The sequence below is a fragment of the Ptychodera flava genome, chromosome 6 (assembly GCF_041260155.1).
Source record: "Ptychodera flava strain L36383 chromosome 6, AS_Pfla_20210202, whole genome shotgun sequence".
In the NCBI taxonomy this organism is placed as follows: Eukaryota; Metazoa; Hemichordata; class Enteropneusta; family Ptychoderidae; genus Ptychodera; species Ptychodera flava.
The window spans coordinates 40,242,069-40,269,561 of NC_091933.1; the positions used below are offsets into that span (position 1 = coordinate 40,242,069).

A 27,493-nucleotide genomic window follows, 5' to 3' on the forward strand; every position below is an offset into this window, starting at 1 on the left:
CACAAGAATTATAGAACCACTCCGATGCATGGCGAAACATTCATTGCATGTTGACATATGCATTGTGAGCGACGTAAGATTACAAGTGTGTGTACTGAGGAATTGTGTTACAGTCTATACAGAAGCAACAACATAAAACGGTGACAGCTGACCGTCTTTACATTCAAACCGTTATTGGTTGAACTTGCCATTTCCGATTCCCATGGGCCACACCTGACAGCAGTCAACACCAAAGTACATACCGGGAGTACGTTACGATTGAACTTGGGCATGGCGACAGGAGTGCAAAATTCAACCTACTCAACTTTGACAACTGATATACCAATGCAAACGACTAATGGAACGATAATGTCGTCTTCCACGATCTCTACAAACGTTTCGACCGGCAACCTTTCCTGTAGTAATGGTACCTACTTCGTACACTGCGGGAATTCAACAGATGACGATAGGTTTAACTCCGATATTCTTTGGAAAGTGAATGTCATTTATTACATCATCGTCGTACCGTTGGCCGTCATCGGCAACTCTCTGTCTGTCGCCTGTGCTGCTACCATTGTCCGTCACAGGAAATCGATCCCAGATCTTCTGATCGGGACACTTGCCACTAGCGACTTACTTATGACCATTACAGTGCACAGCTTTAGCATCGTAAGTCTGGCAGCTGGGCGTTGGGTAGGCGCTGAAACCACCTGTGACGCACAATACTCACTGTCCTGGATGTTTTGGAAGTTCGCTTTTTTCAACATTCAAACCCAGACAATCGATCGGTATCTTGCTATCAATAAGCCCTTATATTATCGCAGCAATGTGACTATTAGAAAAATTTTATATTGCCTTTTCGTGTTCACGACGTTCAGTTTGCTGACTTCCACATTCACAGCTATTTATAACAGTGACCAACTTGGTTTGAAACACGGCTGGTTCATCTGTCTGGATTACCATGCCAATAAAGAGGATTTGTATTTCATTCTTGTTTTCGCTTTGAACAGTGGCATCTTTGCCCTTGGTGTAGGGGTCTTCATTTTCTGCAACGTGGCCGTCTCGCTGACTCTTTGTCGGTTCAGGAGAAACACAACTGCCGTTGACTCTGGATCGGAAGCTCGAGCAAGATCGGAGAGAAGATTCGCTGTTTTGATCATGGCAATTTCGATTGTTTATGCTTGCTTCTGGCTGCCCTACATCGTAAGTATACATAGGTTTACAACCTACAGCATCATTCGCATTTTTCCTAATGTCCGTAAACAGTAAGATGCTATATGTGCCTCGCATCATTTCAGGGTTATTGTTGTGCTATGTATGTTTTTTTTTGTCTTGAGTAATAAGTTTTGTTTTACTGATTCTTAATACCACTGATCTGAAAAATGTCCGCTTACTGTTTGAACCTGGAAGATTTCCATTGTCATTGAACTATAGAGCTGTTTATGACGTATAGCTGCCTGTCTACAAGTTATATTCATTTTGTCAGCACAGTCTCTACGTGCGAAATGTCAAATGTAATTAGCGACAACGGAGGTAGAATTCATTTGTCAATAATAGTATTGCATATCGTGTGCGATACGTTTTGTTTTGAAAGGGAAATACTTTGTATTCAACATACTTTCAGGAAAAGGGGTAAACGTAATAATTGTTTTTCGGAATGAAACTACGGCAATAAAAATATTGCTAGAACTTAGTGCAATTGACCTTCTGACTTTATACTAAATTTAATAGATATAGATCGTAATATGTATCAATGAATGTCTTTTTATTATATATGTCCTTATGCTTAACCAAACTACCGGCGTAAACAACGCTGTCGACAGTTCATTGGAGAGACGCCTTAACTCACCTTTCCTGAGGTTATTCTTTTGTACACTCGTTCAACACTGGTCAACATGGACAGGCAAACGTTTATACGTGGGAAAAAATCCAGTACGTTATGTCAGTGAAGGTATACTTCAAAACAAAAGACCGCTCCGAGTTCGTTAATTACAAGTTAATGTCTGAACTTTACCGAAATCGGATGCATAAACACACTAAGTATAGATAAACGACCCAAAATAGCTCCTAAAGCCTCCGGTTATTTTACTTGTAAATTGTCGAAGGGATTGTTCTTTCTTTCAACAAAGGTGCGTCCCAGAGGAAATGTATCTTAGAGATCTCTTTGTTTCTATTGTGTCTATTTACTATGACATCATCACTTTCAAAGTTGTGATGATGAGTCAGCTGCAGTACGCGTCCTCAATTGGATGAACGTTTAACTAGCTGTTTTCTAGTTTCCCTTTGCAGGGAGTAAGCTGTTTTTTGCTCAGTCATAATACAATATTGACATTGTACACGACCCACTTTTACCGATTTTAGCAGGAAAAAACATATGGACTTACCGTTTTGTTAAGGGCAATGGGGTGGCACAAATTATCTACTGCGGATTGTAAAATGACAACGCTTATATCTTTTGATAATAGTTTCGTGAATTCTATTCCAGCAAACAAGGACAGTTTCTTGTCCTTTTCCCTGAATTATGTTGAACTACTATGAATTATAGTTCCGACTAAAATTCAGTCAACAATGACATCGGATATTTAACGCATACAGGCATTGTTGGCAAGTTAAACATCGGACATTTCAAAACAACTTTAGGAGTGGAACAAGAAACAGAAATTTACAAACACAATAACTGTACAAAGAACCACGGTCCCTCCACAAAACGCAATGAAAGAGCTGACAGTATTAACCGTTACTTGGAAAATTTATGATATACAGTTATAATACTCGATGTGTATATTTGCCTGTCTATACTATTTGGAGCTAAAGTCTCTCAAAAGTGGGTTTCATTATTCAGCATCACAACTCTTGAATAATTTACCATGTAACATCATGTTGTCTCAAATTGTACCTTTAAACGAAAAGTAAAGAACTATTTACACAGTGTTCTTGTTGCAAGATCCAACAATGAGTTCCGTTAGCTTTGTCCCGTGTTTTGGTATTCTTTCTTGCATTATTTTGTTTCCCTGTTAATTGTCAATTTTGCGTGTCTTTTGTTCACTCTCATTTGAAGTCGTGTATTATTTTGGACCGCAGTGAAAATAAGTCTTAGGATTTTTATGCGTTATCCATGCATAAATAGCTTTTTATCGTGAGTGTTTTACAATTTGCTATTGCTAATTTGTGTCAGTATTATTTTATACTGTTTTGTTTACTATTTTGTGCAAATAAATAAATAAAATAAAAAAATAAAAATGATATTTAGCTAATCAGTCACAGTGAGTCAGAAGGTGTAATCAGATTGTACCCATCAAAGTGCAAGGTCATATCTCCGCGAATTCAGAGTTTTCATATCGTGAGGAAGGTACAAAACTAAAAAAACTAACATATGAAGTAGGAATGCAAGTTGATAAGTAGCTGACCTAGCAAGAATGATGACAGTTAACATAGCCATTAACCTTTAAAGGGCTGCAGTCTTCGGAAGTGCGCTCATACGACCAATGTAAACACTGTATCCAAGTACGATGGTGATTGATGAAAGTTAAAACATGTCTGTCATAATCTACATTGTATAATTTAAATGATGCAGCTATGGTGATGATGTGTATCTAGATATCGTGCACGAAATACGTCGTTTGTCAACAAGAAACTCGCACTGGTGCAGTTCCGACGACCGTTTCTCTTTGAATCAGCGCAAGTGAACATCTTATGAATTTCGTCTGTTGCATCGTTCTAAAGCGAGATAAGGTTCATTCGAATTTTCGTGAGCGAGTTGATTAATATCCCTTCACTATTCGTGATACCCGTGAATTATGAGGAAATTAACAGAAGTAGTAATTAAAAGTGAGGGACGAAATGTAAAAGTACATGGGGTGGAACACGGCAGTGCGAGTGCTTATACCGCACACATTTCTCGATGATGTGAGAAAATGAATGTGTGTAGTTTTCACGTTTGAGTGATGTTGCAATAACGGTTACTCTACCCACTGTAGAGTAACCGTGGTTTAATGCAGGTGACTTCCTTCCGATGAAATTTAGAGGTCTAAAAAACCAGAAAATTTAATTTCACTGTTCATCGATCTAAATTCTACGTCTTTGTTTATGTTGGCTTATGTTTTCAAATTGGTTAGACTTTGTGTGACTATACGGTTTCAAAATCGATATTTGGCGAGAGTTGATTAATAATGAGAGGTGGTAATCTGTACATGTCAACAAAGCAAGATGGAAACAAAGTTTGCAGATAGGATTAAAATGTAGTGATGAGAAAATTAATGGCACCGATGGTCAAATAAAAGCTATGTATTGACTCACAAAGCTACTTTACAAATGGCAAGAGGAGGGTCTTTTATTGTATCTGTACAGTGGACGGGATGTTTACCTACCAAATAGAAGATGGCGGTAACTTATGGCGCTTGCTGCCAGTTTCAGAGGGGCACTGATTCAACCTTGGTATCCCCATAGCGACTTCCAAGGACTCTACTGTTATGGTACCGGCTTCATTTCATCGTGTTGAGCCATAGTCATTCCCAACTAGCCCCATCCCCTCTCTACTTGCATTCGCCGACTAGCCCCCGTACCCCTCTCTGCGTGCATTCGCCGACAAGCCCCCGTCCCCCCTCTCTGCGTGCATTCGCCGACTAGCCCCATCCCCTCTCTGCGTGCATTCGCCGACTAGCCCCGTCCCCTCTCTGCCTGCATTCGCCGACTAGCCCCCCGTCCCCCTCTCTACGTGCTGCTGATTAGTTGAACTGTATCATGAAACAAATGGAAGACGTAACAATATAAAGATGGATAACTTGTCCGATATAGATATTGATTTATTTTACATTGTAAATAAGCTTCCGTTTACAAACAAATATGAAGCCATAATCTTCAATCGGGTCATAATTTAAAGCAATAGGAAAAACATTGAAGGTTCGTAAAACCATAAAACTGAAGCCGCGGGGAATAAAAAGAAAAAAGAAATTAATTTTAACACGTATTTGGATATGCTGTCAGCTCCTTTTATGACGTCCCATGCCAGAATTTGAATATACCATTATGATATAATGGCAATAAAGCACACTCAGCGACGGTATACCACTCAGTTTTGACCAGTGGTATACTGTCGTCGGTTGTGCTATATTAAATAGAAATTCTGGCATGAGAACTTCAAAAGGGAACTTTTCTTCGGCTGAGAGCTCGTGACGGTGCCTGTTCCAACCGTGCATAATTGCGAATAGAGCACTGTGGTTTTCACGCATCTACCAATCAGAAAAAAAAATAATTTACAAATTTAGTTATCTATATCTAAACCTTTACTCTGATCTTTTTCAGAACTTCATAGTACTGGATTTCTTGAAGATTTCTTTCAGCGTATACGCCGAAAACGTCGCCTTCATGCTTCTGTACACCAACGCCATAATAAATCCACTCCTTTGTTTTCTATTTAAACGTCCTTACAGAAGGGGTGCATTGTACTTTGTAAGGCTGGTCTTCTACTACGTTTCAGGCTGTGCAATCAAACCTCTGAAAGGTAAAGACGGCGAAAAATTTCTGGTTTCGCATCTACGGGGAAATATAACTTAATCGGTGATGAAAGATTGACGAAACAATCCACTTTTCAGTGAAGTCCACTGAATTCCGATCACGTGTGTTCAAAGGAAAGTGGGGTCTTTCTTTTGATTTGACAAAACTCGTTTGAATTTTCTGTTAGTCGCACAGAACAAAAGGTGCACTCATGGCGCCGTCAATACTACAACTGCATTTCCGATAAGTCAAAACGACAAATCTGAATGAGATAAAATCGATGGATAGCAACCACGGAGCAAATATTATCTTCCGTTTGACAACCAATTATCTTTCGACATACTCAATTATAAGTAACTCCAAAGTCTTTCTTTAACGATAATTAACGCTCCATTTCTTTCAGACGATGACATTTTCTATGAAAGACGAAGTACCCGGCGAAAACGTGTCACAACAGAGAGATATCCTGAAGGAAATCAGCGTCCAGATGAATACCAGAGTCAGATTATTCCGCCAGATATTCATGAAAAGATTCTTTCAAACGTAAATCCGACTTTCGACATGGATGAGAAGCAACCACAAGCCCCCCACAAACCCGCTGAGCAACGGCCCAACGTTACTCAACAGACACCTGGAAAAAGCGAGGAATCCATTTCTGACTGTACTCTTTCAGATTATCATATTGGAAGTAAGCGTTATGAGAATGGCAACTGTATAAAACGTTGCAGTGGCACAGTTCCCAGCAATAATGACATTACATTGATAGGTGCGAGCTCCAATCATACAGAAACAAAAGAAAGAGATGAAATAGCTTTCCAAAGTAACCGACTTACCACAAACAGTAGTCACGTAGATACTACTTCTAGAAGAAACGACATTAAGTTGCCCGTTACTGAAAACGGAACGCGATGCACTTCGGATGGATTGCAAGATGATGATACCAGGACCGTAAACGAATGTGATAAGTTTTCAAACAAAGCATTAAACCCAAACACACTATTTCACGAAACAACGAGGCTATGATTCTGAGTTACGTGAAAAATAAAACTCGAAGCTGTTATACCATACAGATTGTCAAAATGGGACTATGATGTCATCAGAAATCGGCAAGAAAACAGCTATTAAAGCTTTGATACTTGCAACTTAAAGGTAACGCACAGCAGAGATGCGATCACAGTTGTCAAGGAAATGCCAAAATGTGAAGTAGTGATAGTTGCTAGGGGAACATCAAGAGGCAATACATTTGCCAGGATAAAGATAACTTCATCAGAAACGTTACTAGTTCATTGACCTTGGCGACTTCCACACTGTTTACATTAAAAGTAAACAATGCATTGGCAGCAAAGTGATGATTATTGGAGCGTAGGCGTATATACTTAGTTCCGCTAAACAAACCATAAGAACGTCCATTGCGATAGGAATAATGAAAAGTGAACACGATTGGAACTAATTTTGGATAATTGGATCTTCATATTTTTTCTCAAAAGTGTTTGGTGCCATATAGCTGAATGTTGCAATATTACAAATTACTCATAAAAAAGTTTGTAACTTAAAAAGAAAAGCAGATGAGCTTACCTTTGCAGGTTAAAACGACCTTACTTCACCATTCAATTATTCCAAATTAGTTCCAATCGTGGTAGTGAAAAATAGTTTTTCGAACTAATTTTCGAAAGGTTGCAAAGATTACCATACATTTTATACCTCTGAAACACCGGAATCCACGCAACAAGTTGTCACTTTGGCAGCAAAGATTGGCGGTTTTACATGTCAATAATAGGCATCTTTACAGCAGAGTTCAAACCCAGAGTTAACGTAAGCAAATATACACGTTGTTTGCTGAGATCGGTATCCTTCTGCTTGTTCGATTCCATTGTACTCAGGAGAGTCATAAGAAGGAAGAGTTTTTTTTTTCTTTTTCACCTGTCATTTCTCCTTTCTACAGAATTTTACAAGCACTTTTTGCTCCGCTGTCAGCTACGCAGAGCTTATCAAATAGGCGAGTCCGTCCGTCAACTAAAATTAAACTTTTGAGAAATTGTTTTATTTGTCGCTCAATTTTCATGTTTTTAATTTATCAATCAATAGTAAACATATTTAGTTTGTACATTCCCTGGATTCAGTTTTATTCAAGTGACGATGAATTTTTCAACGTTGTTTTTGTGCCTGTCATACTGCTTTCAAATTTAATAAGTTGATTTAATCATGAATACATTAGCATAACGTTTGAATGTTTAAAGTTTTTAAGATTTTGTCTTTGGTCATTTTTTTTCAAATACTTATCTGAAACTATGTTCAACGGTAATCAAATTTAAGGGATGGCCGGTCTTTCAAATGATGATGAAATTTGCAAATACAAATTTCTGAGGCTAGTTTTCTCTTTGTAGTCACAACTCTTTTTATATCACTGGTCATAAAGTTTATATAGCTTCTCAGGGTACACCATTAATGTTATTATTAGGCACTGAAATTTACAAATTTGGCTGTTTCTTTAATACAAAGTTCATTCTGCATTCCATTACACATCAGAATGTTTATCTTGAGGTATCTCACTCTTCACTTGCAAGGGGACGACACACCATTTTGACTTATCTGTGACAAAGAAAAATGACAATTTCCTCGAGTCATGGCAGTTTTCTTTGAATTTAATTTTGGGTTGTTATGCAGTGATTCTATTATTGTTTTCAAAAAACCAACAGTTGAGCGATATTGGCCGTTTGATGATCAATTTCATTTACAGTACATCCTAGTTGCTACAAAATCTTTTTTTAATGAAATAAAAAATTTATTATCAAAGTACTTCTGTATTGTGTTAGTTGAGGAATAACAAAGTATGCCAAACTATGACAGAGTGTATGTTGGTATTGGTAGCAATTATTGTCAAAGTGGCCAGAAAAACATTTTCCACCCTTTGATGTTTGTTTTTACTACAGACGATAATATTATCAAACCTAAAATTGAGAAGCTGGGAATGTTGTCATTTATTTGGGCATATATCCACCACTTTTTCTGAGTACAGACTCCCTAATTAAAGGAGTGTGTATTTAAAAAGAGTGGTATACACGAGTGGTGTATAAGGTAGTGCATATCCCTTAAGCAAAGGAAAGGTCTGCTGTATTTCATATCGTGTTGGATTGTGTTAAACGTTTTGTTAAGTATCACTTATTGAATATATACATAAACAAACAAACAAACTAAAAGATTTCTTCATTGACAAACAAGGAGACTGGGAGTGACAAACAACATAAGTACAACTCTTTATTGATCCTTTACTGTATGTGTTGAACAAAGCATACGTCACAAATAAACAAACAAACAAACAAACAACAAGGGAGCCAGAATTGCCTATGGTCTGAGGTTACCTTGTATAGTGAATAACAGTGTGTGGAGGGACTTTGAGCGAAAAAATACAATTGTATCTGATCCTTAGACTTGATCCTTTAAGTCTTTTTTAAAAACACTATTTCAGTGAATGTGACGTAGCAGAGCAATGGCAATTAAATGTCAACAGTCAATCAATCAATCTTTACTGTACTTGATACATACTGACCAAACTACCACTGCTCTTAATCTCTAAATACTGTGTAATGATTAAACATGATATCATATCAAAGATGTCACCAGAAGGATGTATGGATATCTTGATTTTTGTTGAGATATTATGCCTCACACAAGCCTGTGGCAGAGCTAGGATCTTATTGCAGAATCTCTGTCAAACCATTTCAAATAATACACAGTCACCGACTTGAACCATGTCTCAACAACAAAGTCTGAGTCTTCATAGCGGTAGACTTCATAAGCACCAACAAAAAGCATATCAATAATTCAAATGGAAACTCTATCAACAAACATTAACCATAAAACAGTTTGCCCTTAGGGAAGTCATGACATAAGGCTTACAAACAACACATTTGATGACATATACTGTGAACTGTGCCAAGGTAGATGAAACCCCCAAAATATCAACAACAACAATTTAAAAACTCAATTTAATTAGTAGCCATCAAACGAACATACTGTACATATGTACCTGGATGGATCATAAACATGTAAACCAACATTTTCTAAGGATATTTCATCAATGTAACAGAGTATCACTGAATTACTTAAATATGTTTCAATTAAAGCAATAATACATACTAACATCTTCCAGACTTGAGTTTAGATTTACAGCAACTTGTGTTGAAAAACATCAAGAAGCTGAAGTCAACACAAACAGATTTATCAAGATCCACCTCCTTAAGTGCTTTCAAAGCAAGAGCATAGTAGTATCCAAACATAAACACATAGAACATATAAACTCTTAGGCAAGTGTTTGAATATATTTTATTGAAAGTTTCTTGATATATAATAAATAGAGGTGAAATAAACTATTCCTATGCTTACAATTTGAAAATTCTGTCTTTTTCTTTTGTCTACAGCTTTTTACATGACAAATTATTACTTTGTCATGAGACTCAATTAAAACTTTACTATATAAATCTTTCAACACGTAGAAAATGGAAAATACTGATGCATTATGCAAATACTATAAAAGCAATCTGATTGGAAGAATCAATCATCATTACATGTGCACACTAGTTTCTGTTGGACAAAAGTGTATTTTCAAAATGTTCTGCACACAGAAAGTCTAGTAGAGCTGTTATCAAAGATCAGTTCAGAAAACATGGTGTGAAAATACCCCTGAACTTATAAGATCTGATTATAAAAGACAATGTCAAGAAATTAAATTCTCATCACAGAATATACACTTTAGAGTAGAAATCCCAGTAGCCACCGCATGATAGCTTTATTACACTTTTCTTCTCTACATAACACAATGTTTATATTGACATCCATCTCTGAAGTCAACTTCTATGTGGTTCTAGACTGTCAACAATGTCTTGTGCCTATTTTGTGGATATCATCAATGACACCACTATGAATGGTGCACCATATATAATGGTGTTAACTGGCAAAAATGGCACAATTAAGCAAGCAACTGTTGACAGTCTAACATCAACCTTGTTAAGTTTGCTTTTTTAGTGCATGAGAAAATTTAGTTTGTTTTCCAACTTTTCATTATATTGTCAAACAACCACAAACTCTTTCATGCACTAAAATCTGGAACAAAAATTTCATGATTGTAAAACAAAACATTCTTACTTCAAATGTAATTGCTATTCACTGAAGTCGGAAATTATGAAGTTATTATTTAAATCATTAACTTAATGCAAATCCCTGTGTGACTGTACTGTGCACTATAGGATAACACAACCACGGCAGCATTTCTGAGGATAAGCTTTCATGTCCAACTCAAAACAACCACAGCAATATTTCTTGGCATACTTCGGGACATGAACTTTTCTCTCTTGTCCATAAACCCAAAACCTGCTTCCTGAAGTCTGCCATGTCCAATGAACCTCAGAAATAGGTACAGCCCTCACTGTGTGTCTCTGTAAATAGAAATACCCCATCTTGTGTTAGTTTAGTTCAAATTAGATAAGTTCTGGAAAGCTTAAACAAACAGACATGTAAAATTTGTTGAAGGTGTGGTTTCTCCTATTTTTACAAATTCATCAAAATTCACTTGTTACTATTATTGAAGGTCTTCATCAGTATCAACCACAATTGGGCTTTTTCTTTGTATTTGTTGTGGCTAGGAGCTAGTGGACGAGAAAAATGATTACAAAATTTGGTACTGCAGGAATTGCTATGACATGTTCAGAACAGTTCTTCATCAGCATCAATAGTAATACCCTTTTCTTTGTGTCAGTTGTAGTCGTTAAGTGAGTAAATGTGAAAAAATCATTTGATTTTTGATATGTATATGAAAGGCAATCAAGTAATTAATATGACTTAATGTTAAGTGTTTTTATAGAAAGAAATGGGCGGTTCATTTTATCTGAAAATCAATCATGGTAACAATTTTTTTCCTATTTTTTAGCATGACTTGCTGAGTAAGGTAGCTCTCCTATGTGTGTAAAGACTTTACAGTGGTGTATTGTAGTAACATAAGTCAATATGATAAGCTGACACTTGACAAGACACAAATCATTTATTACCTGACATTTATGCTGGACAAATACTAATTCACAATTTCATACAAATCATTGGAAAACATTCACATCCATTTACAGATACATGCACACAAGAAAACATTAAAAAAACAAATGTAAACAAGTGCAAACCAGTACATATATTCAGTAAAAACCAAAGCAATTACTGATTACCATAGAAGTTTCAGTGATGTCAGAAAAACTGCTAATTCAAGTCACTCCCCCTTCTACTACATGTAAACATCCAACTCAGTGTAGAATTACCTGTTTCAGTATTTTCTGCATGCTATCCTGGGTGGTAGTCTGGTGATTTGTCACAATATGTCTGGACATGTTGTTCAATTCCTCATCAGGATGTGATGTTATTGGATGGACCTGTCAAGCACAAAATTATAATCTATTATTTAGCAAGTCATCGTTGATTACACAGTCCCCACTTGTTAATGGGTACTTTGATTAAAAGTTCTTGGAGAGGATTAATTGCCGGGTCATGATTGAGAATGAGTTCCATGGTGGTGAAAACATAAAACCAATGTGGGCTGCCACCCTTAAACGTTATTAAATACATGTAAGTCAATAATTATGACAGGATGTTGCAAAACATTTTTGCATTCTATTAAAAAAATGACACATTATCAACTAGTGTACCACATTTCATAAACGATACTAAGTGTCAATGAATTGTATTACAGCACTGTGAGATCAACATCTGTACCAAGTTTCATCAAATTTGATGAAGTATTTCTTGACATATCAGCCTAATTATGAAAATTCATTAAATATGCAAATTAGAGTTAATTAACATGATACTTCTACATATCTATACACCCCATTAAACTACCAACAGATCAACATCTTTGCCACATTTCATCAATTTGATGTAGCATTTCTAGACGTATCACATTAATTATAAAAGTTCATCAAAATGTAAAATTTAGCAATTAATTGACACGATACTGCTTAATATCTGCATAGAGAACAACATATGTACCATGTTTCATAAAATTTGATTTAGTATTTTTGGACATAGCCCATTAGGAAAGTTCATTAAATATGCAAACTAGCTATTAATTTGCATTTCACTGCTCAGTGTCTTTGTACACTATTTTGAGACTGAGTGCTAAAGACCTGTACCAAGTTTCATCATATTTGCCGCAGTTTTCTGGACATATAACCCTAATTAATTATTCATCAAATATGCAAATTAGCAATTAATTGACGTAATACTGACATATCCCATTGTGTGCTATCAGAGTCTGTGTGACGAACATCTTTACAAAGTTTCATCAAATTTAGTGCAGTCGCGTGCTATAGAAACAGAGCTCTTTTTTATAAAGTCATTATCAATGACACAGTCCCCACTTTTTAAGTAAAATGACTGTCACACAGCCATATTTGATCAGCTAAATCAACATAAGATGAAATGCCAGCCACTGCATATGGCAGTGTTTGGCTGTTCATGGTTTCTTAATCTATGGTTTCTTTAAACATGATGAACAATCTGGCAGTGCTAACAATGCTGCCACATTTATATGTCAATAGTATATGCCCCATTTAAGCTCTCTGTGGTATATATACATATCCCTAAGGTGAGCTAAAATTTGTAGCAATGTTTCTGTAGCACCTACACAAATACATTGTGTGTACTTTAGAGTTTAAGTATTGAACAAAACCCACAAGCTATGTACAGACACGAGTCTTGGATGGACCGGTGAATAAAGGCGGGAAGCATTGATTGTGTATGATGGTGAAAGTGTCTGTTCTAGCTCTTTTACATATACATGTAAGTGTTATTGATTGAATATGTGCTGGTTCTAAGGGTAAAGACTGAGGCAAAAACCATTCTCCCCACTTGAACCTGCATGGCTACAAACTTTACTTAATTTCCAGAAAGAACAGAACCTACCTTTGCCATGAGGTGAGAGAGTCCATAACATTGCAATTTACAATGCACAATTATCTGCTTTATATCAGTGTATTGATTGATTTGCTGACAGTAATAGAAGTCCGTAAACTTGATTGAAAATGCAAACCAAAGTCAGCTTTAACACTTACGTTGTCTTGTGTTTCGTCAAAGATTGTTGTACCTTCCACATTCTTGACTTTGTCATTTGGAAAATCAGTGTGCTCTATGACATGATCATCAGTTATATTCTTGCTGTTGTGGAAAAACAGAAAATAATATATCTGAGCATTCAGGCTACTACTAATTGGTAAATCACAGTATAATGTCTTTTCTGAACACCTGGGGCTTGTCTTAGGTATACATTTACTAAGAGAATATTGCAAAAGAGATATCATTATAATATTTCCACAAAATTGAATAGAGTGCATACAAATCTACAACGTACCACTTACCTGTTCAAATTTTAGTAAAACAATATTTAGAGATATCCATCTTCATGATTGCACAATGGTATAGTTTATGATGCAGTGGTACATTTTTGTTACGGATTCCTTCTTTCATGAGAACAGCAAGTGGGGCTGGGTAGCTCATATAGCATTGACAAGTATAGTTGAGTTAAACAGGGAATGTCACAGCACAGAGGATGGTACAAGTATGGGAGAAGGATGTGCTGTCACATAGGCTTTCAGAAAGATGCCAATCAGACAGGATATGGTCCTATCGATGATGACCTGATGACCACCGAGGGTGCCTCTCAGGTTTCACATGTTAATATAAACAACATTTGGTAATTCATAAAATATAAGTATATTTAGAGTGAAATTTATGGCTTATTGCTTTAAGATGATTTAACAGTATTTCTATGTAAGTCATCCCCTAAATGTAAAATGCATCTAAATCTGCTGTAATCAAAGGAGAGCTCTGCCATATTGTGCAAAGCATCATTGAGAATAGTGTGAGCAGATCTAACCAACAGTCATCTTTACTTTCCAAGGTCTCTTGTCCAGGCAGCTGGATGCTCCCTGATATCAGACCTTGGCCCAACAAGTCCTCACTTGTTTGATATAAAAGCGCCGGTTGTATGTGACTTGTGAATACCAATGGCCATGCGACGTCCATGAGTGACCTCGGAGAACACATCACAAGCGTCTTATTTGTTATATGTCATGCAAGAGTTCAGTAAGCTGAATTTCAAATGGCAATCATATGATATGTTTTTGTAACAAGTTCGACTTGAAGTGGCAAATCTTTGTGCTAACAATCACTTTGCATTGCCGTACCAATCCAATCATGCAACATTATGCAGTCTAAAAGTTGACCAACTGACTTCATAGCTTTGTTGACAAACTGCATTAATTAAATTGGCTTTAATATGGTTTTATCTAGTTGTAATACACAACTTACAATTTCACTGTCAGCTGTACAAACCATTTCAATCGGCGTGCTCCAGAGCATGTATCACATCTAACCCAACCAGATCCAGAACATGGTATACATCTAACCAGAAGACAGAGACAAAAAAAATTACAATAAATACATGTACATACATGTCATCTGAAAATCACATAACTTTGTAAAAATACCTGGTCTAAAGAAACTTTTAGAAAACAAAAGATATGCTCCTATAAGGGTTTTCAAGAGCTCACTGGAGCCAGACAGGTACCTTTTCCTGATTTTGTAACAGTAAATTTATCCAGGCTTTTGCACAATTTCGTTGATCATCTTCTGATTTAGCATTTGAGGAAGGTTAATTGTCCAGAAGGTATAGGACCAACGTATATGTAAGATATGTAACACAGGTGACATTGAAGAGGAATACAAGTTTCTCTTAATTTGTCTAAGGTTCACTTTTCTCAGAACAGAATTTTTACTGAAATTTGCATATGTTGAATCAAACCATAATAAATTTTGAACATTAATGTCTGTGTCAGATAATACATTATGTATTCAAAGCCACGCAGCAGATTGATCTTCACTTGCCATATGTACGTGTTTGTGTCATGTAATTCCTTACACATCACCTGTAGTTAACATTTCACTACTAGTCATGTATTTCTTTTGCATATGGGCCAGTGGCTTAGAAAAGCAATAACCATATCACCAACATCACATAACTGTCTGAGCAATTTTTAAACATTAAACTTTCTTTATGTAAATTATGATCACTGCCTTGCGCACTAACTCTATATATGGCAATGTCATGTCATGAATGTCACGCCATGAATCTAATATAGTTACAGCGTTTTGCTGACCAGGCATGCAAGTGAAGAAATCCTTTAGTGGAGGTCAAAGAGCAATATTACAGGGAGTCAGACACCGGCCTTGGGCAGACATGTGCACACACTCAAGCTCCATGTTATTTGGGTTTGAAATTGTGACTCACCTCACTATACAAACTTTTTATTTATTTATTTATTTATTTTGTAGGGTTTCAGTAGGGTGAGTCACAATTTCAAACCCAAAAAAAGTACACTTCTCTGGCTTTGCATCATTCGTATGACTGATCCTCATTACCAAAAATCAATTCCTAAGTTGGTGACTTCTGTGCAAGTCCCTGTTGAATCCATAGGATCCTTAGGCAGAAAGATTAGGGAATGAGTTTAGCCAAAACTCACTATAAATTCACATGAAATGAAGAGCCAGCATCTAAGTGACAGGACCGACCACAGTAATTCCGACTGATCCATTAGCTCAGTTGGTAGAGCATCCGAAATGTATTCGGGGGATACGGGTTTGAGTCCCGCATGGGTCACTTTTCATTTCATTTACTCCATAATCAGCTCTCAATGTAATAGATACACAGGTTCCTTACAGCTGACTCCTATTGGCGGTAAAATGCAATATGGCAACCTGAAGCAGCTGGTTTCAAACATTTTGTCATGTCCAAATGCATTAAAAACCTGTGCATTCCTATTTTACTTTTATTTGGTTGCAGCACAATACATGTACTTGTGCGACTTTCATAATTTGTATGTCAATTGTTGTTTTATATTATCCAATGGGGCTGGCAGAATGTCATCGTGTAAAAATGATTACCGATACATTTTCCTATACCCTTATGATTCAAATAATTTGTTTGTGAAAGATCAAATTTCTGACATTTCTTGAACAAAAGTAAAAAAAAAGTTCAACAAACTTTATTCTACCAGTCCCATGGCATACAGAACAGGTCCTTGTATGAGTTGCATTATTGGACCGGTATGTGTGGCGACCTCTACCACTACAGCTGTAACATTTCACCTAAATGGAAAAGGGAAAAAGCATTATTGGTAATCTAGCTATTTCCTTCATGATAAGCCATTGACAATGACATAGTCCCCGCTTGTAATTCAGAAATCATCACTGAAAGTGACAAAATTGAAGTTGATATGATGCGCATGATGAAAGAAATGCAGGTACCAAAGCCCTGTTTGTGACTCAAGCCCATATTGGATTGGATTGTAAACAAGTAGACATAGTATGAATGGCATAGTATACTGTCCTCTTTCTAAGTTAGACAGAATTAGGTATGTCTGATTACACTTCTGGAAGATTTACATCCGTACTGTACCACGTTTCATTGAATTTGATGCAACATTTCTAGACATATCATACTAATTTTGAAAGTTTATCAAATATCCAAACATTATTACGTACCATACTAATTATAAAAAGTTAAAATATGCAATTAGCAATTAACTGACATGATACTAAGTGTCTTTGTACACTATTGTAGGACTGTGTGCTGAAGATTTGTACCATCATTAAATTTGTTGCAGTGTTTCTAGAAAAATTTCATCAAATATGCAAATTAGCCATTGACACATACTGACATATTGTGTAATATTAGAACTCTTTGTCACCAATATCACAGTCGCACCAGAAAGAACACTCTGATCACTAATATGCCATACCAATTTTGGCAATAATTATATATGCCATACCAATTAAATTTGATGTGCATATGTATGCCATAGTGTACTATCGTTGTACTAAGTTTGAAAAGAATTGGCCTAGGCATGTCTGAGATATCTGCATTCATGAGCCCCTGTGCATGGACATATAATTATTCATTTTTATCTCTAAATTGGCCATCCTTGAGCCCCTGTGGATGAATCCTGGAGACCCTTTGGATGGACATCAAATACTGGAAACGGATCATAAAAAAAATTACTGTGCATATGTATGACATAGGGAGTAATCCATGTACCAACTATGAATGAAATCGCTCCCGTCACCACTGAGAAATAACGGACCCACAGTTGTCCAACCAATACAGGAAACAATAATGAGCGTCAAGCCCCCATATTGGATCAGATCCCAAAACAAATTGATGTGCATATGTATGATATAGGAAGTATGTTTGAATGAAATCCCTCGATGCATCACTGAGATATTTGCAAGAATGGATGGACAGATGGATGGATGGATGCACTGACATGACTAAATCTAAATATAAAGTCCCCCAGATGATGTCTGTAGGGACTAACAAAATCACTCACTCATATAGGCAGAACGTGAATTTGGATGAATGGTCTACTACATTTTCAATGAATGGTTTCAGAGATTTTTTGACCCAGATTTGCAAAAATTGCCATAAAAATACAAATATGCAAATTTCATCACAATTTTACCGAATGACCCTGGGACACCCCTAGGAATCTATGCACCAACTTTAAAGGTAATAGGATGAAAGGTTTTAGAGAAGAATATTTTCTACCAAATATGGCAAAAATTCCCAAAAATTGAAATATCAAAATTTCACCATATTTTCACCACGACTTCTTTCGGTCAATCTGCACACAGAATTTAACAGTAAAGCGATTATTGCTTCAACAGAAATGGCAAAAAATACAAAATATACAAATTTTGCCATAAGGTCACAGTGCTATCTTCAGGTCACCCCTACGAATCTGTGCACATAATTTTTAAAGTAATGGAATAGACAGTTTCTAAGAAGATTTTTTGACCAAAAATGGCAAACATTGCCCCAAATATACCAATATGCAAATTTCACCATAATTTCAATGAATTCTATTTTGGTCATCCTTAAGGAACAACGGCACATCTACACCACAACCTGCAAACCAAATTTAAAAGCAATCAGACCTTTGGTTTCAGAGAAGATTTTTTGACAAAATGGCAAAAATACAGAAAAAATATATTATGAATAGAAAACATTCAGTAATGGCATCAAATTTATACAGTTCAACATACCTGGCCTAAGGTACCTTAATACCAAGTATGATAATGATTGGATAAGTAGTGCCCAAGTTCTTGATTTTTGACCATTTGCTCCTTTTTCATACCTCATTTGCACATTTACAAGGCTGACAGGTTCATTTAAACAACTGCCCATGCACACCATATATGGCACATATGTACGATACATACATATGGAATGACAGAAAGATAGATTACATACAGACATTTTACACCATATAACCTCAAGTTACCAGATATGTATATATATGGCAAATGGGAGGTAAAAATCGAGTGTTCAGAATTTGATTATTTATGATACTGATCATGAATCAACTACTTACAAGAGAAATGAGAAAAGCTAATTACCTTTCCTGAGCTTCTGCAAGACATACATCGTATCTTTCCTGCACCACCACATCTGTGACATCTTTTCACGGAATCTGTGTGGGGGACTTCAATAAGACGGACCTCCTCATTGAATACTGCCCGCGGTTGACAGGAAATATCCCAGGGACCTGGTGGTGTGCCATTTTCTGGACCATCAACTCGACCAGCTGATGTTGAATGGTTGAGAAGGTTTGTTTTAACACAGAGAAAATATTTGTGAAAGTAATGCTAATTATACCCACATCCAAAGAATTACTTTCACCGGAACAGAGTGGCATCCGATTCCTTTTCCATGTTTTGGATAAAAAAGAATGACTGTCAATTCTTGTGTAAGCAGTAGTAAATATTATATATAGTAAATAGTAGTAAATATTATATATGCATATGTTGGAAGAGTCTCATTTATAATCACTTACCCCAGTAGGGTTTAGATGCATGCTTTGTGGACCGGTCCTCGGTAAAACTGACCAAAGTGTACTGGTATAAAACAGAAAAAGAAATAGATTTGACATTAAGGTGACCCTATTATTTTTTTGTTTCTCATATCCAGAGGAATTTACTCGGGCAGGGCAGGAGGTCAAAATAAAGAAAAGTACAAGAAAAAACCAAACTGTATTTGTTTAAGTTCAATGTTCTGTCCATTCTGTCTCTACAATTTTAAGTACAAAAAACCTGTATTTGTTTTAGTTCAATGTTCTGTCCATTCAGTCACTGCAATTTCTTGTCTTTCAGTTCACTGTTCTGTGCTCTGTCCTTGCAGTCTGAGTCACTGCAATCTCACAATTTGATGATGGTGGTGCTGTTGCTAGGATGATCACCTCAGAGGCGGCGCAAATAAAAAAGGGTTTTTTATTTTCATGTCGGAGCTGAAATTTACGGTCGCTTGGGAGATGAGAAACACAAAAAATGACAAGTCATCGTTGATGACACAGTCCCCACTTGTTAATGGGTGCTTTGATTACAGGTCCTCAGAGAGGATAGAGTCCTCTTCATTAGGTCTGTGATAAAAATACTTTTGAACAAATTCGCTTGATACATGTCTGAGTTGTAGTTCAGGACATGAAAAAATCGTAATAAAATGGCCACATGGTGGCCATATTGGATCGAATCACAAAACAAATCAATGTGCATATGTATGACATAGGTCGATGTCCTTGTACCAACTTTGATTAAAATCGGTTGAAATATGCCTGAGTTATGGCTTTGTACATGAAAAAATCATAACAAAATGGCCGCACAGCAGCCATATTGGATCGTATCACAAAACAAATTTACATGCATATGTATGACATTGATCAATCTCCTTGTACCAACTTTGAATAAATTTGCTTGATACCTGTCTGAGTTATGGCTCTGTACATGAAAAAATCGTAACAAAATGGCCGCACGGCGGCCATATTGGATTGTATCACAAAAAGAATTGACATGCATATCTATGACATTGGTCAATGTCCTTGTACCAACTTTGAATAAAATCAGTTGAAACATGCCTGAATTATGGCTCTGTACATGAAAAAATCGTAATAAAAATGGCCGCCTGGCAGCCATATTGGATCGTATCACAAAACAAATCGACGTGCATCTGTATGACATATGAAGTAATCCTTGTACCAAGTTTGAATGAAATCGCTTCAAGCATCTCTGAGATATCTGCGTGAACGGACGCACGCACGCACGCACGCACACACGGACGCACGCACGGACATGACCAAACCTATAAGTCCCCCCGGACGGTGTCCGTGGGAACTAAAAAATGTCGCCCTTAGAGAGACACTCATGATAATTCAATAGAAATAGAATACAATAGAAAACAACCAGAGGGTGGTATTAATCTCTGATACATACTAAAATTATGTCCTGATTATTACCTTGTGATAACACACACGGAAAAATAAAAATAGTGCCAATGACACTTTGCTAACATTCAGTTGGATGTGGCAGGTCCGAGTGAGTGTAAATTACAATATATGGCACAAACTAAACTAATTTTACCCCTAGAATCATGCATACAAAGTTTCATACGTTAGACCATCTATACCAACTGTCCAAGCCATCTGAAAAGCAGTCCCAGAGAAGATGATTTTTTTACCAAAAATGGTTAAATTGCCCAAAAAATATAAACATAAACATTTCCCAACAACTTAAAGATGGCCCTTAGAAATATTCATATAATATTTCTCAGCAATCAGACACACAGTCTCAGAAAAAATGATTTTTTGACAAAAAATGGAAGAAAAATGCCCTAAAAATACAAATATGAACATTTCACCACAAGACTCTCAACTAACACCACAACTCAAAGACTCTCAACTAAAGGCACCCAAAGGAATGTACATATCAAATATCTAAGCAACCAGATACACAGTTTCAGAGAAATTGATTTTTTTGACCCAAAATTGTGAAAATTGCCCCAAAAACACAAATATGAAAGTTTCATCACAATTTGCTAAAAGAGGTGAACCCTAGGACAATGCATACCAAGTTTCAAAACATTTGTGGTTTCAGAAAAGATTTTATGACCAAAAACACGAAAAATTGACTACAAAATACAAATATGAAAATTTCACCACCATTTGATCAAATCTACAAGGCACCGTATGGAGCATGTACTAAGTTTCAACCATATCTGACCTGTGGTTACAGAACTTAAGCTATTTGAAGGGTTTTGCCTATTTTTAAGCTCATTTGCATATTTTTGGCACTATAACGTTCGTTTGAACAAATTCACATCTTAGCCCCCTGGTGCAGCTGCTCAGCAAATCATAAGTCTTTGAGTTTTTTATGTGTGGATGGACATACATTACATACATACATACATACATACACACACACACACACACACACACACACACATACACATACATAGATACATACATACATACATACATACATGTACAAACAGACTGACAGAAATATATATGCATATGTATGCAAACATATATACATACACACATACCCATAAGCTCTGTTTCAAATATATAAGATATGCCCAATGTGAGAGGCAGTAGGATGTTGAAACTAATTGCACATGCATATGATATGTCATCATTTGGAATCAATTCTGCAAAGCTGTTAACTGTAGCCTATATTGGTATCATTGGAAATGGTAAATGACACAAATTCTATTTCAATAGCAATACATTAAAATCATTTAACAGTCCTGTTATTTATGGAATAATTGGAGTTTGATCTCTGTCTCTCGAGATCTGTCTCTCTGTCTCTCTCTCAGGAGTTTGAGCACATTACAGCTAAAATCATAACTTACATGTAGAGCATTTGATGGCAGAATGTTGTTGATATTCATTTCACGGGCAGCTCTTTTACCATAGCAACAATGCTCAGTTACATAGCCCAGTAGCGAATCTCTGGCATCATCTTCACTGAGGTATATGATACTAGACAAGTTGAACAAAATATGGATACATGATGATAAATCAGTCACAATGTATGAACACTCATTCACATCTTTACTGTGTAATACCAAGGACTTAAATTTATTAAAAACCATTTTCTGGGTATTAGGTGGTGCCAGTCTGTCAAGTCTTACATATTCAGAGGATTTTGTGATCAACAACAAAGCTTGAAATTTTATTTTCCAACAGCGAGACTGCAAAAATATATAGTTGCACCACAAAAGCAGCAAAAATTGTCACAAAAATACAATATTGCATTTTTTATCACAATTTGAACGTACACAGACAAATTAGGCCGGTAGAACATGCATACCAAGATTCAAAGTTTCAGACACATGATTTCAAGAGAGAGTGATATTTTGACCAAAATGGGGGAAATTGCCTTAAAAATACAAATGTGAAAATGTATCCACAATTTTAAGACACTCAAGTAAAGATGCCCCTAGGTCTCTAACTACAAAGCTTCAAAGTAATCAGAATATAGTTAATTCAGAGAAAATAATTTTTTGACCTAAAATGTGAAACATTGCCCTAAGAATACAGATATCAAAAGTTCACCACAATTTCAACAATTCTGACAGAGGTCAACCCTACTAAGGATCATGCATATCAAGTTTCAAAGCAATCCAACAAGAACTTTGGGAGACAATGATTTTTTGACAAAAAATGGGAAAATTTGCCCCAAAAATACAAATATGAAAATTTCACCACAATTGGAATAAATTTGATAGAGGCTAACCATAGGATCATGCATACCAAGTTTCAAAGCAGTGGGACCAGTAGTTTCAGAGCAGGAGATTTTTTGACCAAATGTGAAAAATTGCCCAAAAAATACCGCTACAAAAATTTCATCATAATTTGAACAAAGCTAACTAAAGTCACCTTCAAGAATCTGCATACCAAGTTTCAACCAACAATTTGCAGGGTTTTTCCTTTTTTCGTCTCATTTTGCATATTTTTGATACTGACATGTTCATTTGAACAAATTTACATCTCCCCCCCCCCCCTGGGTGCACCTGTATACCAAATACAAAGATGGCAGGTGCTGGGTTTTGAAGTTTTTGATCTGAATGGACACACACACATACATACAGAAATAGATACATAAATACAGACAGGCATGCAAATGAGATGCAAATGAGACTGACTCACCAGAATACCTCTCTTTGGTATATACATACACCAAATGTGAGCTAAAAATACTTGGATCTATGTCCTCGTACATTGTACACTTGGGTACTGTCTGAGACACATAGTGTCTAGGACAAAATACCTCTGCTGCACGATGTACTAAGACATAAATCACAGTATTTTGTTCTCTTTTTTTAAATGATTGATTTACAGAATGTAACTATATTTTTTCACAAAAATCTGACCATGTTCAAAAGTCTGACATGATATCATGCAGAAGACAGTACTTTATAGGAGTTGTAAAGTGCATGGTCAGAGGAGAATTACTCCTCATAAATGAATGGTTGTTGGAATACTTACTCTGCAAACTGATGCTGTGAATTGTCTGTCTGCAATGGAGGTGAATAGGGAGGAGGCACACTGGAATCTGTAAGAAATATGTCATCTTTTGGTTAATCTTACTTAAATGGGCTGACTGGAATACATGGTAACTACATTGTGGTTATGAGAATCTTGATGTCAACCATGCTGATTTTTATGCTCTTGGCAATGTATTAACATCTGATCAAATGTAAAACTGATCATGGTACCATGATAAAACTTTCAAAATGGTTGTTCAGTCCACACTTGGAGATATCGGTGACTATAATGCTCATTATGTTCTTTAAATCCAAGTATCCATTAGTTTTGGTGTATTGTGAGCATTAGCTTGATGATAAGCTATAATTTCTGCTTTACCAGTGAAACCAAGAGTTTCATATCCAGGAGGACCACGTAATTCACTTATATCCGGAATAATATCGACATCAATTTCATCATCATCAAGTTCAACATCAGAAAGGTCATTTGTTGGTATTGAATTCCATGCTATTGAAATCAAAAGAAAGAAGAAATGTGAAAAGACGACAGATATATGTACTGGTATTTGAGTGTTACATTTCAAAATTTACAATGTTCACATGATAACATGATCAATTGTTAAACTTATTCCTATTATTGCCTCAACACTTAACAGTCATGTAGTGGTACATAGCTCTCAATCTTTTACACTTTGGAATCTGATGCATTGTCCGTGTCCATGAAAGGTGCCGTTCCATATATTTTATAACATTAATGTTTCTTTTGTGATGCTGCATGTTTATCAAAACATGGTTCTGATAGGAAGATGAAATTGTGCAAATGAAAAAGGTCCTTGTACACTACCTCAATTTTGTAAAAGGAATGAGTTACTGATTTTTTCTTACATATATATATGAATAATGAACAGTTTCACTGATAGGCAATTGCCAAGTTTGATATAGGATCATCGCCGGGTAGTTTGTTGACATGATAGAGTTGTACTGGCTGTAGAAAAAGTTGACAAAAGTCATAACAACCTCCTCCACCGAAAAAAGTGTAGAAGAGGGGAGAAAGTACATGAATTACAGCTGACCTGATAGCCCACACACAGTGGTGTTGGAGCACGAGTGCTCTGTTCTAGTGTATAAGCATAAAATAATTGACATACAGTTGATGTACACAATGTTGTATTTTTGTTTTTGCTGCCACTGGTACATTTTTACATTTTTATAATAATAATAATAATGATGATGATAATAATATTCTTTAAAAAACGCCTTCCATGTAAATGACATCTCAAGGCGCTGTACACATTTAAAATAGCATTACACATAATTTATAAAATAACAGTAGCACAACTTAAAAACTGCATTAAAAATTTTCTTTAAAAAGACGTGTTTTTATATGAGATTTAAAAGTGCTAAAACCAGATTTCTGGCTGCAGGCTATTTCATAGCCTTGGGGCGCAAATAGAAAAACATCTGCTATCATATATGATCATAAACGATGCTGGTGTAAACTGAGTGCACCGCACAAGTTGACCACTGCAAACTAAAGTGAGTGAGGGAGTATTTAGGTTAAATGCAGTGGCCGTCATATCGAGTGCTAGCTGCAGTAGAGTAGCTAGAGATTTTGCCTGGGTATTTGGGTCGGACGGCAAAACCAGATTGCTGCGCCGTCCGACCCAAATACCCATCAGGCAAAACCTCGAGCTACTTAGTGTACTGCAGCTAATCGAGTGCGGGATCGATAGATCAAGCTGATATTCAATCGAAGTAGCAGACTACCCAGCTAAGGAGCTCCTGTGGGCATTGTGGCCGTGAACAACATACAGCCTAGCCCCGCTCGCAGAGATGTAACTATAACTTTCGCTATAGTCTGACGCAAGAGATACTTAGTAATCTTGTTGTTGTTGTTGTTGTTGTTGTTGTTGATGGTGGTGATGATGTTGACGATAATAAAAAATATTAAAAAACAATGTCTCATTCCTTGCTGTTGTTTGTCGATGTTGTAGATAATTGTAAAAGAAAACTGTAAGTGTAATCGTGATCAAAAAACGACGTAGGTCGCCCAACGTCACTCCCGTCCTATTATACAACCAAGGGTGGAATCGAGATGCCCCTGATCAAGGCTCATCAGCCACCTTCAAGGCCCAGAAAAAACACCCCATTCACGAGCGATCGATTGAAATGTGCTATCATAGGCACTGAAATTTATCTCACTGACCTAATTTGGGCTTCACTTGAACTACCGACCTGCAAACGAGTGGAAAAACAGCGATTTCCAAGTCGTACCCGGTCAAAATCGATCACATTTGAACTTCCCGGTCGATGGTGACGGCGCTTTCGTCACTGGGCATTTAAATTGACCAATTGGGGGCCCTGTAAAGGCTGCTTCGGCCAGCTCTCATTACCAATACATGAGGAGGCTTGTCCCAACGCAAATTTCACTACAGTTTAAACTTCGCGGTCTCAACTTCATTCAATTTCCATTCTTGTAGAATAATACTTATACATGGATACCAATGACAAATCAACCCGTCATTTACTGTAAACTATCACCTGGAATACTCATTCACAACGACAATGTACACTCGCTCAAGTACGAGCCCGGATGTTGATTACGCTTGTATCCTTGTAACGGGGAAAGTCAAATACACGGAAGTGTACGCTCTAACTATCGACAGTATATCCTGACGTAAAATGGCAGATTTCCTGACAAAGAGTTGGAAAGTCTCCGTTTATCTGCATGACTATGAAGGTTTTTCTACGTTTTTTTCGCGTACTTTTGAACGTTACACGTACGCGTACGAGCAGGGAGCATTGAAACATAACAATCGGCTGGCCGAAAGCAGCCTTTACAGGGCCCCCAATTGGTCAATTTAAATGCCCAGTGACGAAAGCGCCGTCACCATCGACCGGGAAGTTCAAATGTGATCGATTTTGACCGGGTACGACTTGGAAATCGCCGTTTTTCCACTCGTTTGCAGGTCGGTAGTTCAAGTGAAGCCCAAATTAGGTCAGTGAGATAAATTTCAGTGCCTATGATAGCACATTTCAATCGATCGCTCGTGAATGGGGTGTTTTTTCTGGGCCTTGAAGGTGGCTGATGAGCCTTGATCAGGGGCATCTCGATTCCACCCTGGTTGTATAATAGGACGGGAGTGACGTTGGGCGACCTACGTCGTTTTTTGATCACGATTACAGTTTTCTTTTACAATTATCTACAACATCGACAAACAACAGCAAGGAATGAGACATTGTTTTTTAATATTTTTTATTATCGTCAACATCATCATCACCACCATCAACAACAACAACAACAACAACAACAACAAGATTACTAAGTTCCCTGTGGTCTGACGCAAGACATACATCGTGATGCACGGTAGCAATGTTGCCCCTCCCCGTAATAGTAGCTCTTGCTCTAGCTATTCAACTTGGTTCGGCCCGTCGAGCGACAATCTGCGACTAGCATTCGAAAGGAGTACACTCAGTGTGACAGTTTTCGGACGACCTCAGTTTTCGGACATTTAGTGACATGCTGTTAGTTATACACTCACTTCGCTCCGTATCGATAGCATTTTACAGGTCACGTGACCTCATATTAAGTCAGGTGATACTGTT

At 36.8% G+C, this 27,493-nt stretch overlaps 2 protein-coding genes across 4 annotated transcripts in view; one reads left to right on the forward strand and one right to left on the reverse strand.

Annotated features, from left to right (window-relative positions):
* Positions 1-124: 124 nt before the first annotated feature.
* LOC139135782 (octopamine receptor beta-2R-like) lies at positions 125-6,502 on the forward strand. Of its 2 annotated transcripts, none has more exons than XM_070703478.1 (3): positions 125-1,182; positions 5,281-5,479; positions 5,876-6,502. In XM_070703478.1, exons 1-3 carry the CDS (start codon positions 271-273, stop codon positions 6,493-6,495), a joined length of 1,731 nt encoding a protein of 576 aa, XP_070559579.1. In that variant the 5' UTR covers positions 125-270; the 3' UTR covers positions 6,496-6,502. The 2 variants fall into 2 exon arrangements, with proteins under 2 accessions (XP_070559579.1, XP_070559580.1); XM_070703479.1 differs by having other exon boundaries at positions 5,409-5,479; positions 5,876-6,060.
* Positions 6,503-10,565: 4,063 nt separating this feature from the next.
* Positions 10,566-27,493, reverse strand: part of LOC139135783 (protein SSUH2 homolog) — a 30,119-nt gene continuing 13,191 nt past the window's right edge. For both annotated transcript variants that reach the window (XM_070703481.1, XM_070703480.1), the window contains exons 2-11: positions 24,267-24,395; positions 23,889-23,955; positions 22,250-22,379; positions 19,401-19,461; positions 18,964-19,151; positions 16,550-16,653; positions 14,818-14,910; positions 13,563-13,665; positions 11,772-11,882; positions 10,566-10,904 (exon numbers count right to left, since the gene is read on the reverse strand). In XM_070703481.1, the coding sequence (XP_070559582.1) occupies positions 10,710-10,904; positions 11,772-11,882; positions 13,563-13,665; positions 14,818-14,910; positions 16,550-16,653; positions 18,964-19,151; positions 19,401-19,461; positions 22,250-22,379; positions 23,889-23,955; positions 24,267-24,395 (1,181 nt within the window). In that variant the 3' untranslated portion in view covers positions 10,566-10,709. The remainder of the gene's footprint in view (positions 10,905-11,771; positions 11,883-13,562; positions 13,666-14,817; positions 14,911-16,549; positions 16,654-18,963; positions 19,152-19,400; positions 19,462-22,249; positions 22,380-23,888; positions 23,956-24,266; positions 24,396-27,493) is intronic.

Coding starts and splice junctions, on each gene's coding strand:
- LOC139135782 (XM_070703478.1), top strand. CDS start 271: ATGGCGACAGGAGTGCAAAATTCAACCTACTCAACTTTGACAACTGAT. Junction 1,183..5,280: donor GCTTCTGGCTGCCCTACATC/GTAAGTATACAT, acceptor GATCTTTTTCAG/AACTTCATAGTACTGGATTT. Junction 5,480..5,875: donor TGCAATCAAACCTCTGAAAG/GTAAAGACGGCG, acceptor CATTTCTTTCAG/ACGATGACATTTTCTATGAA.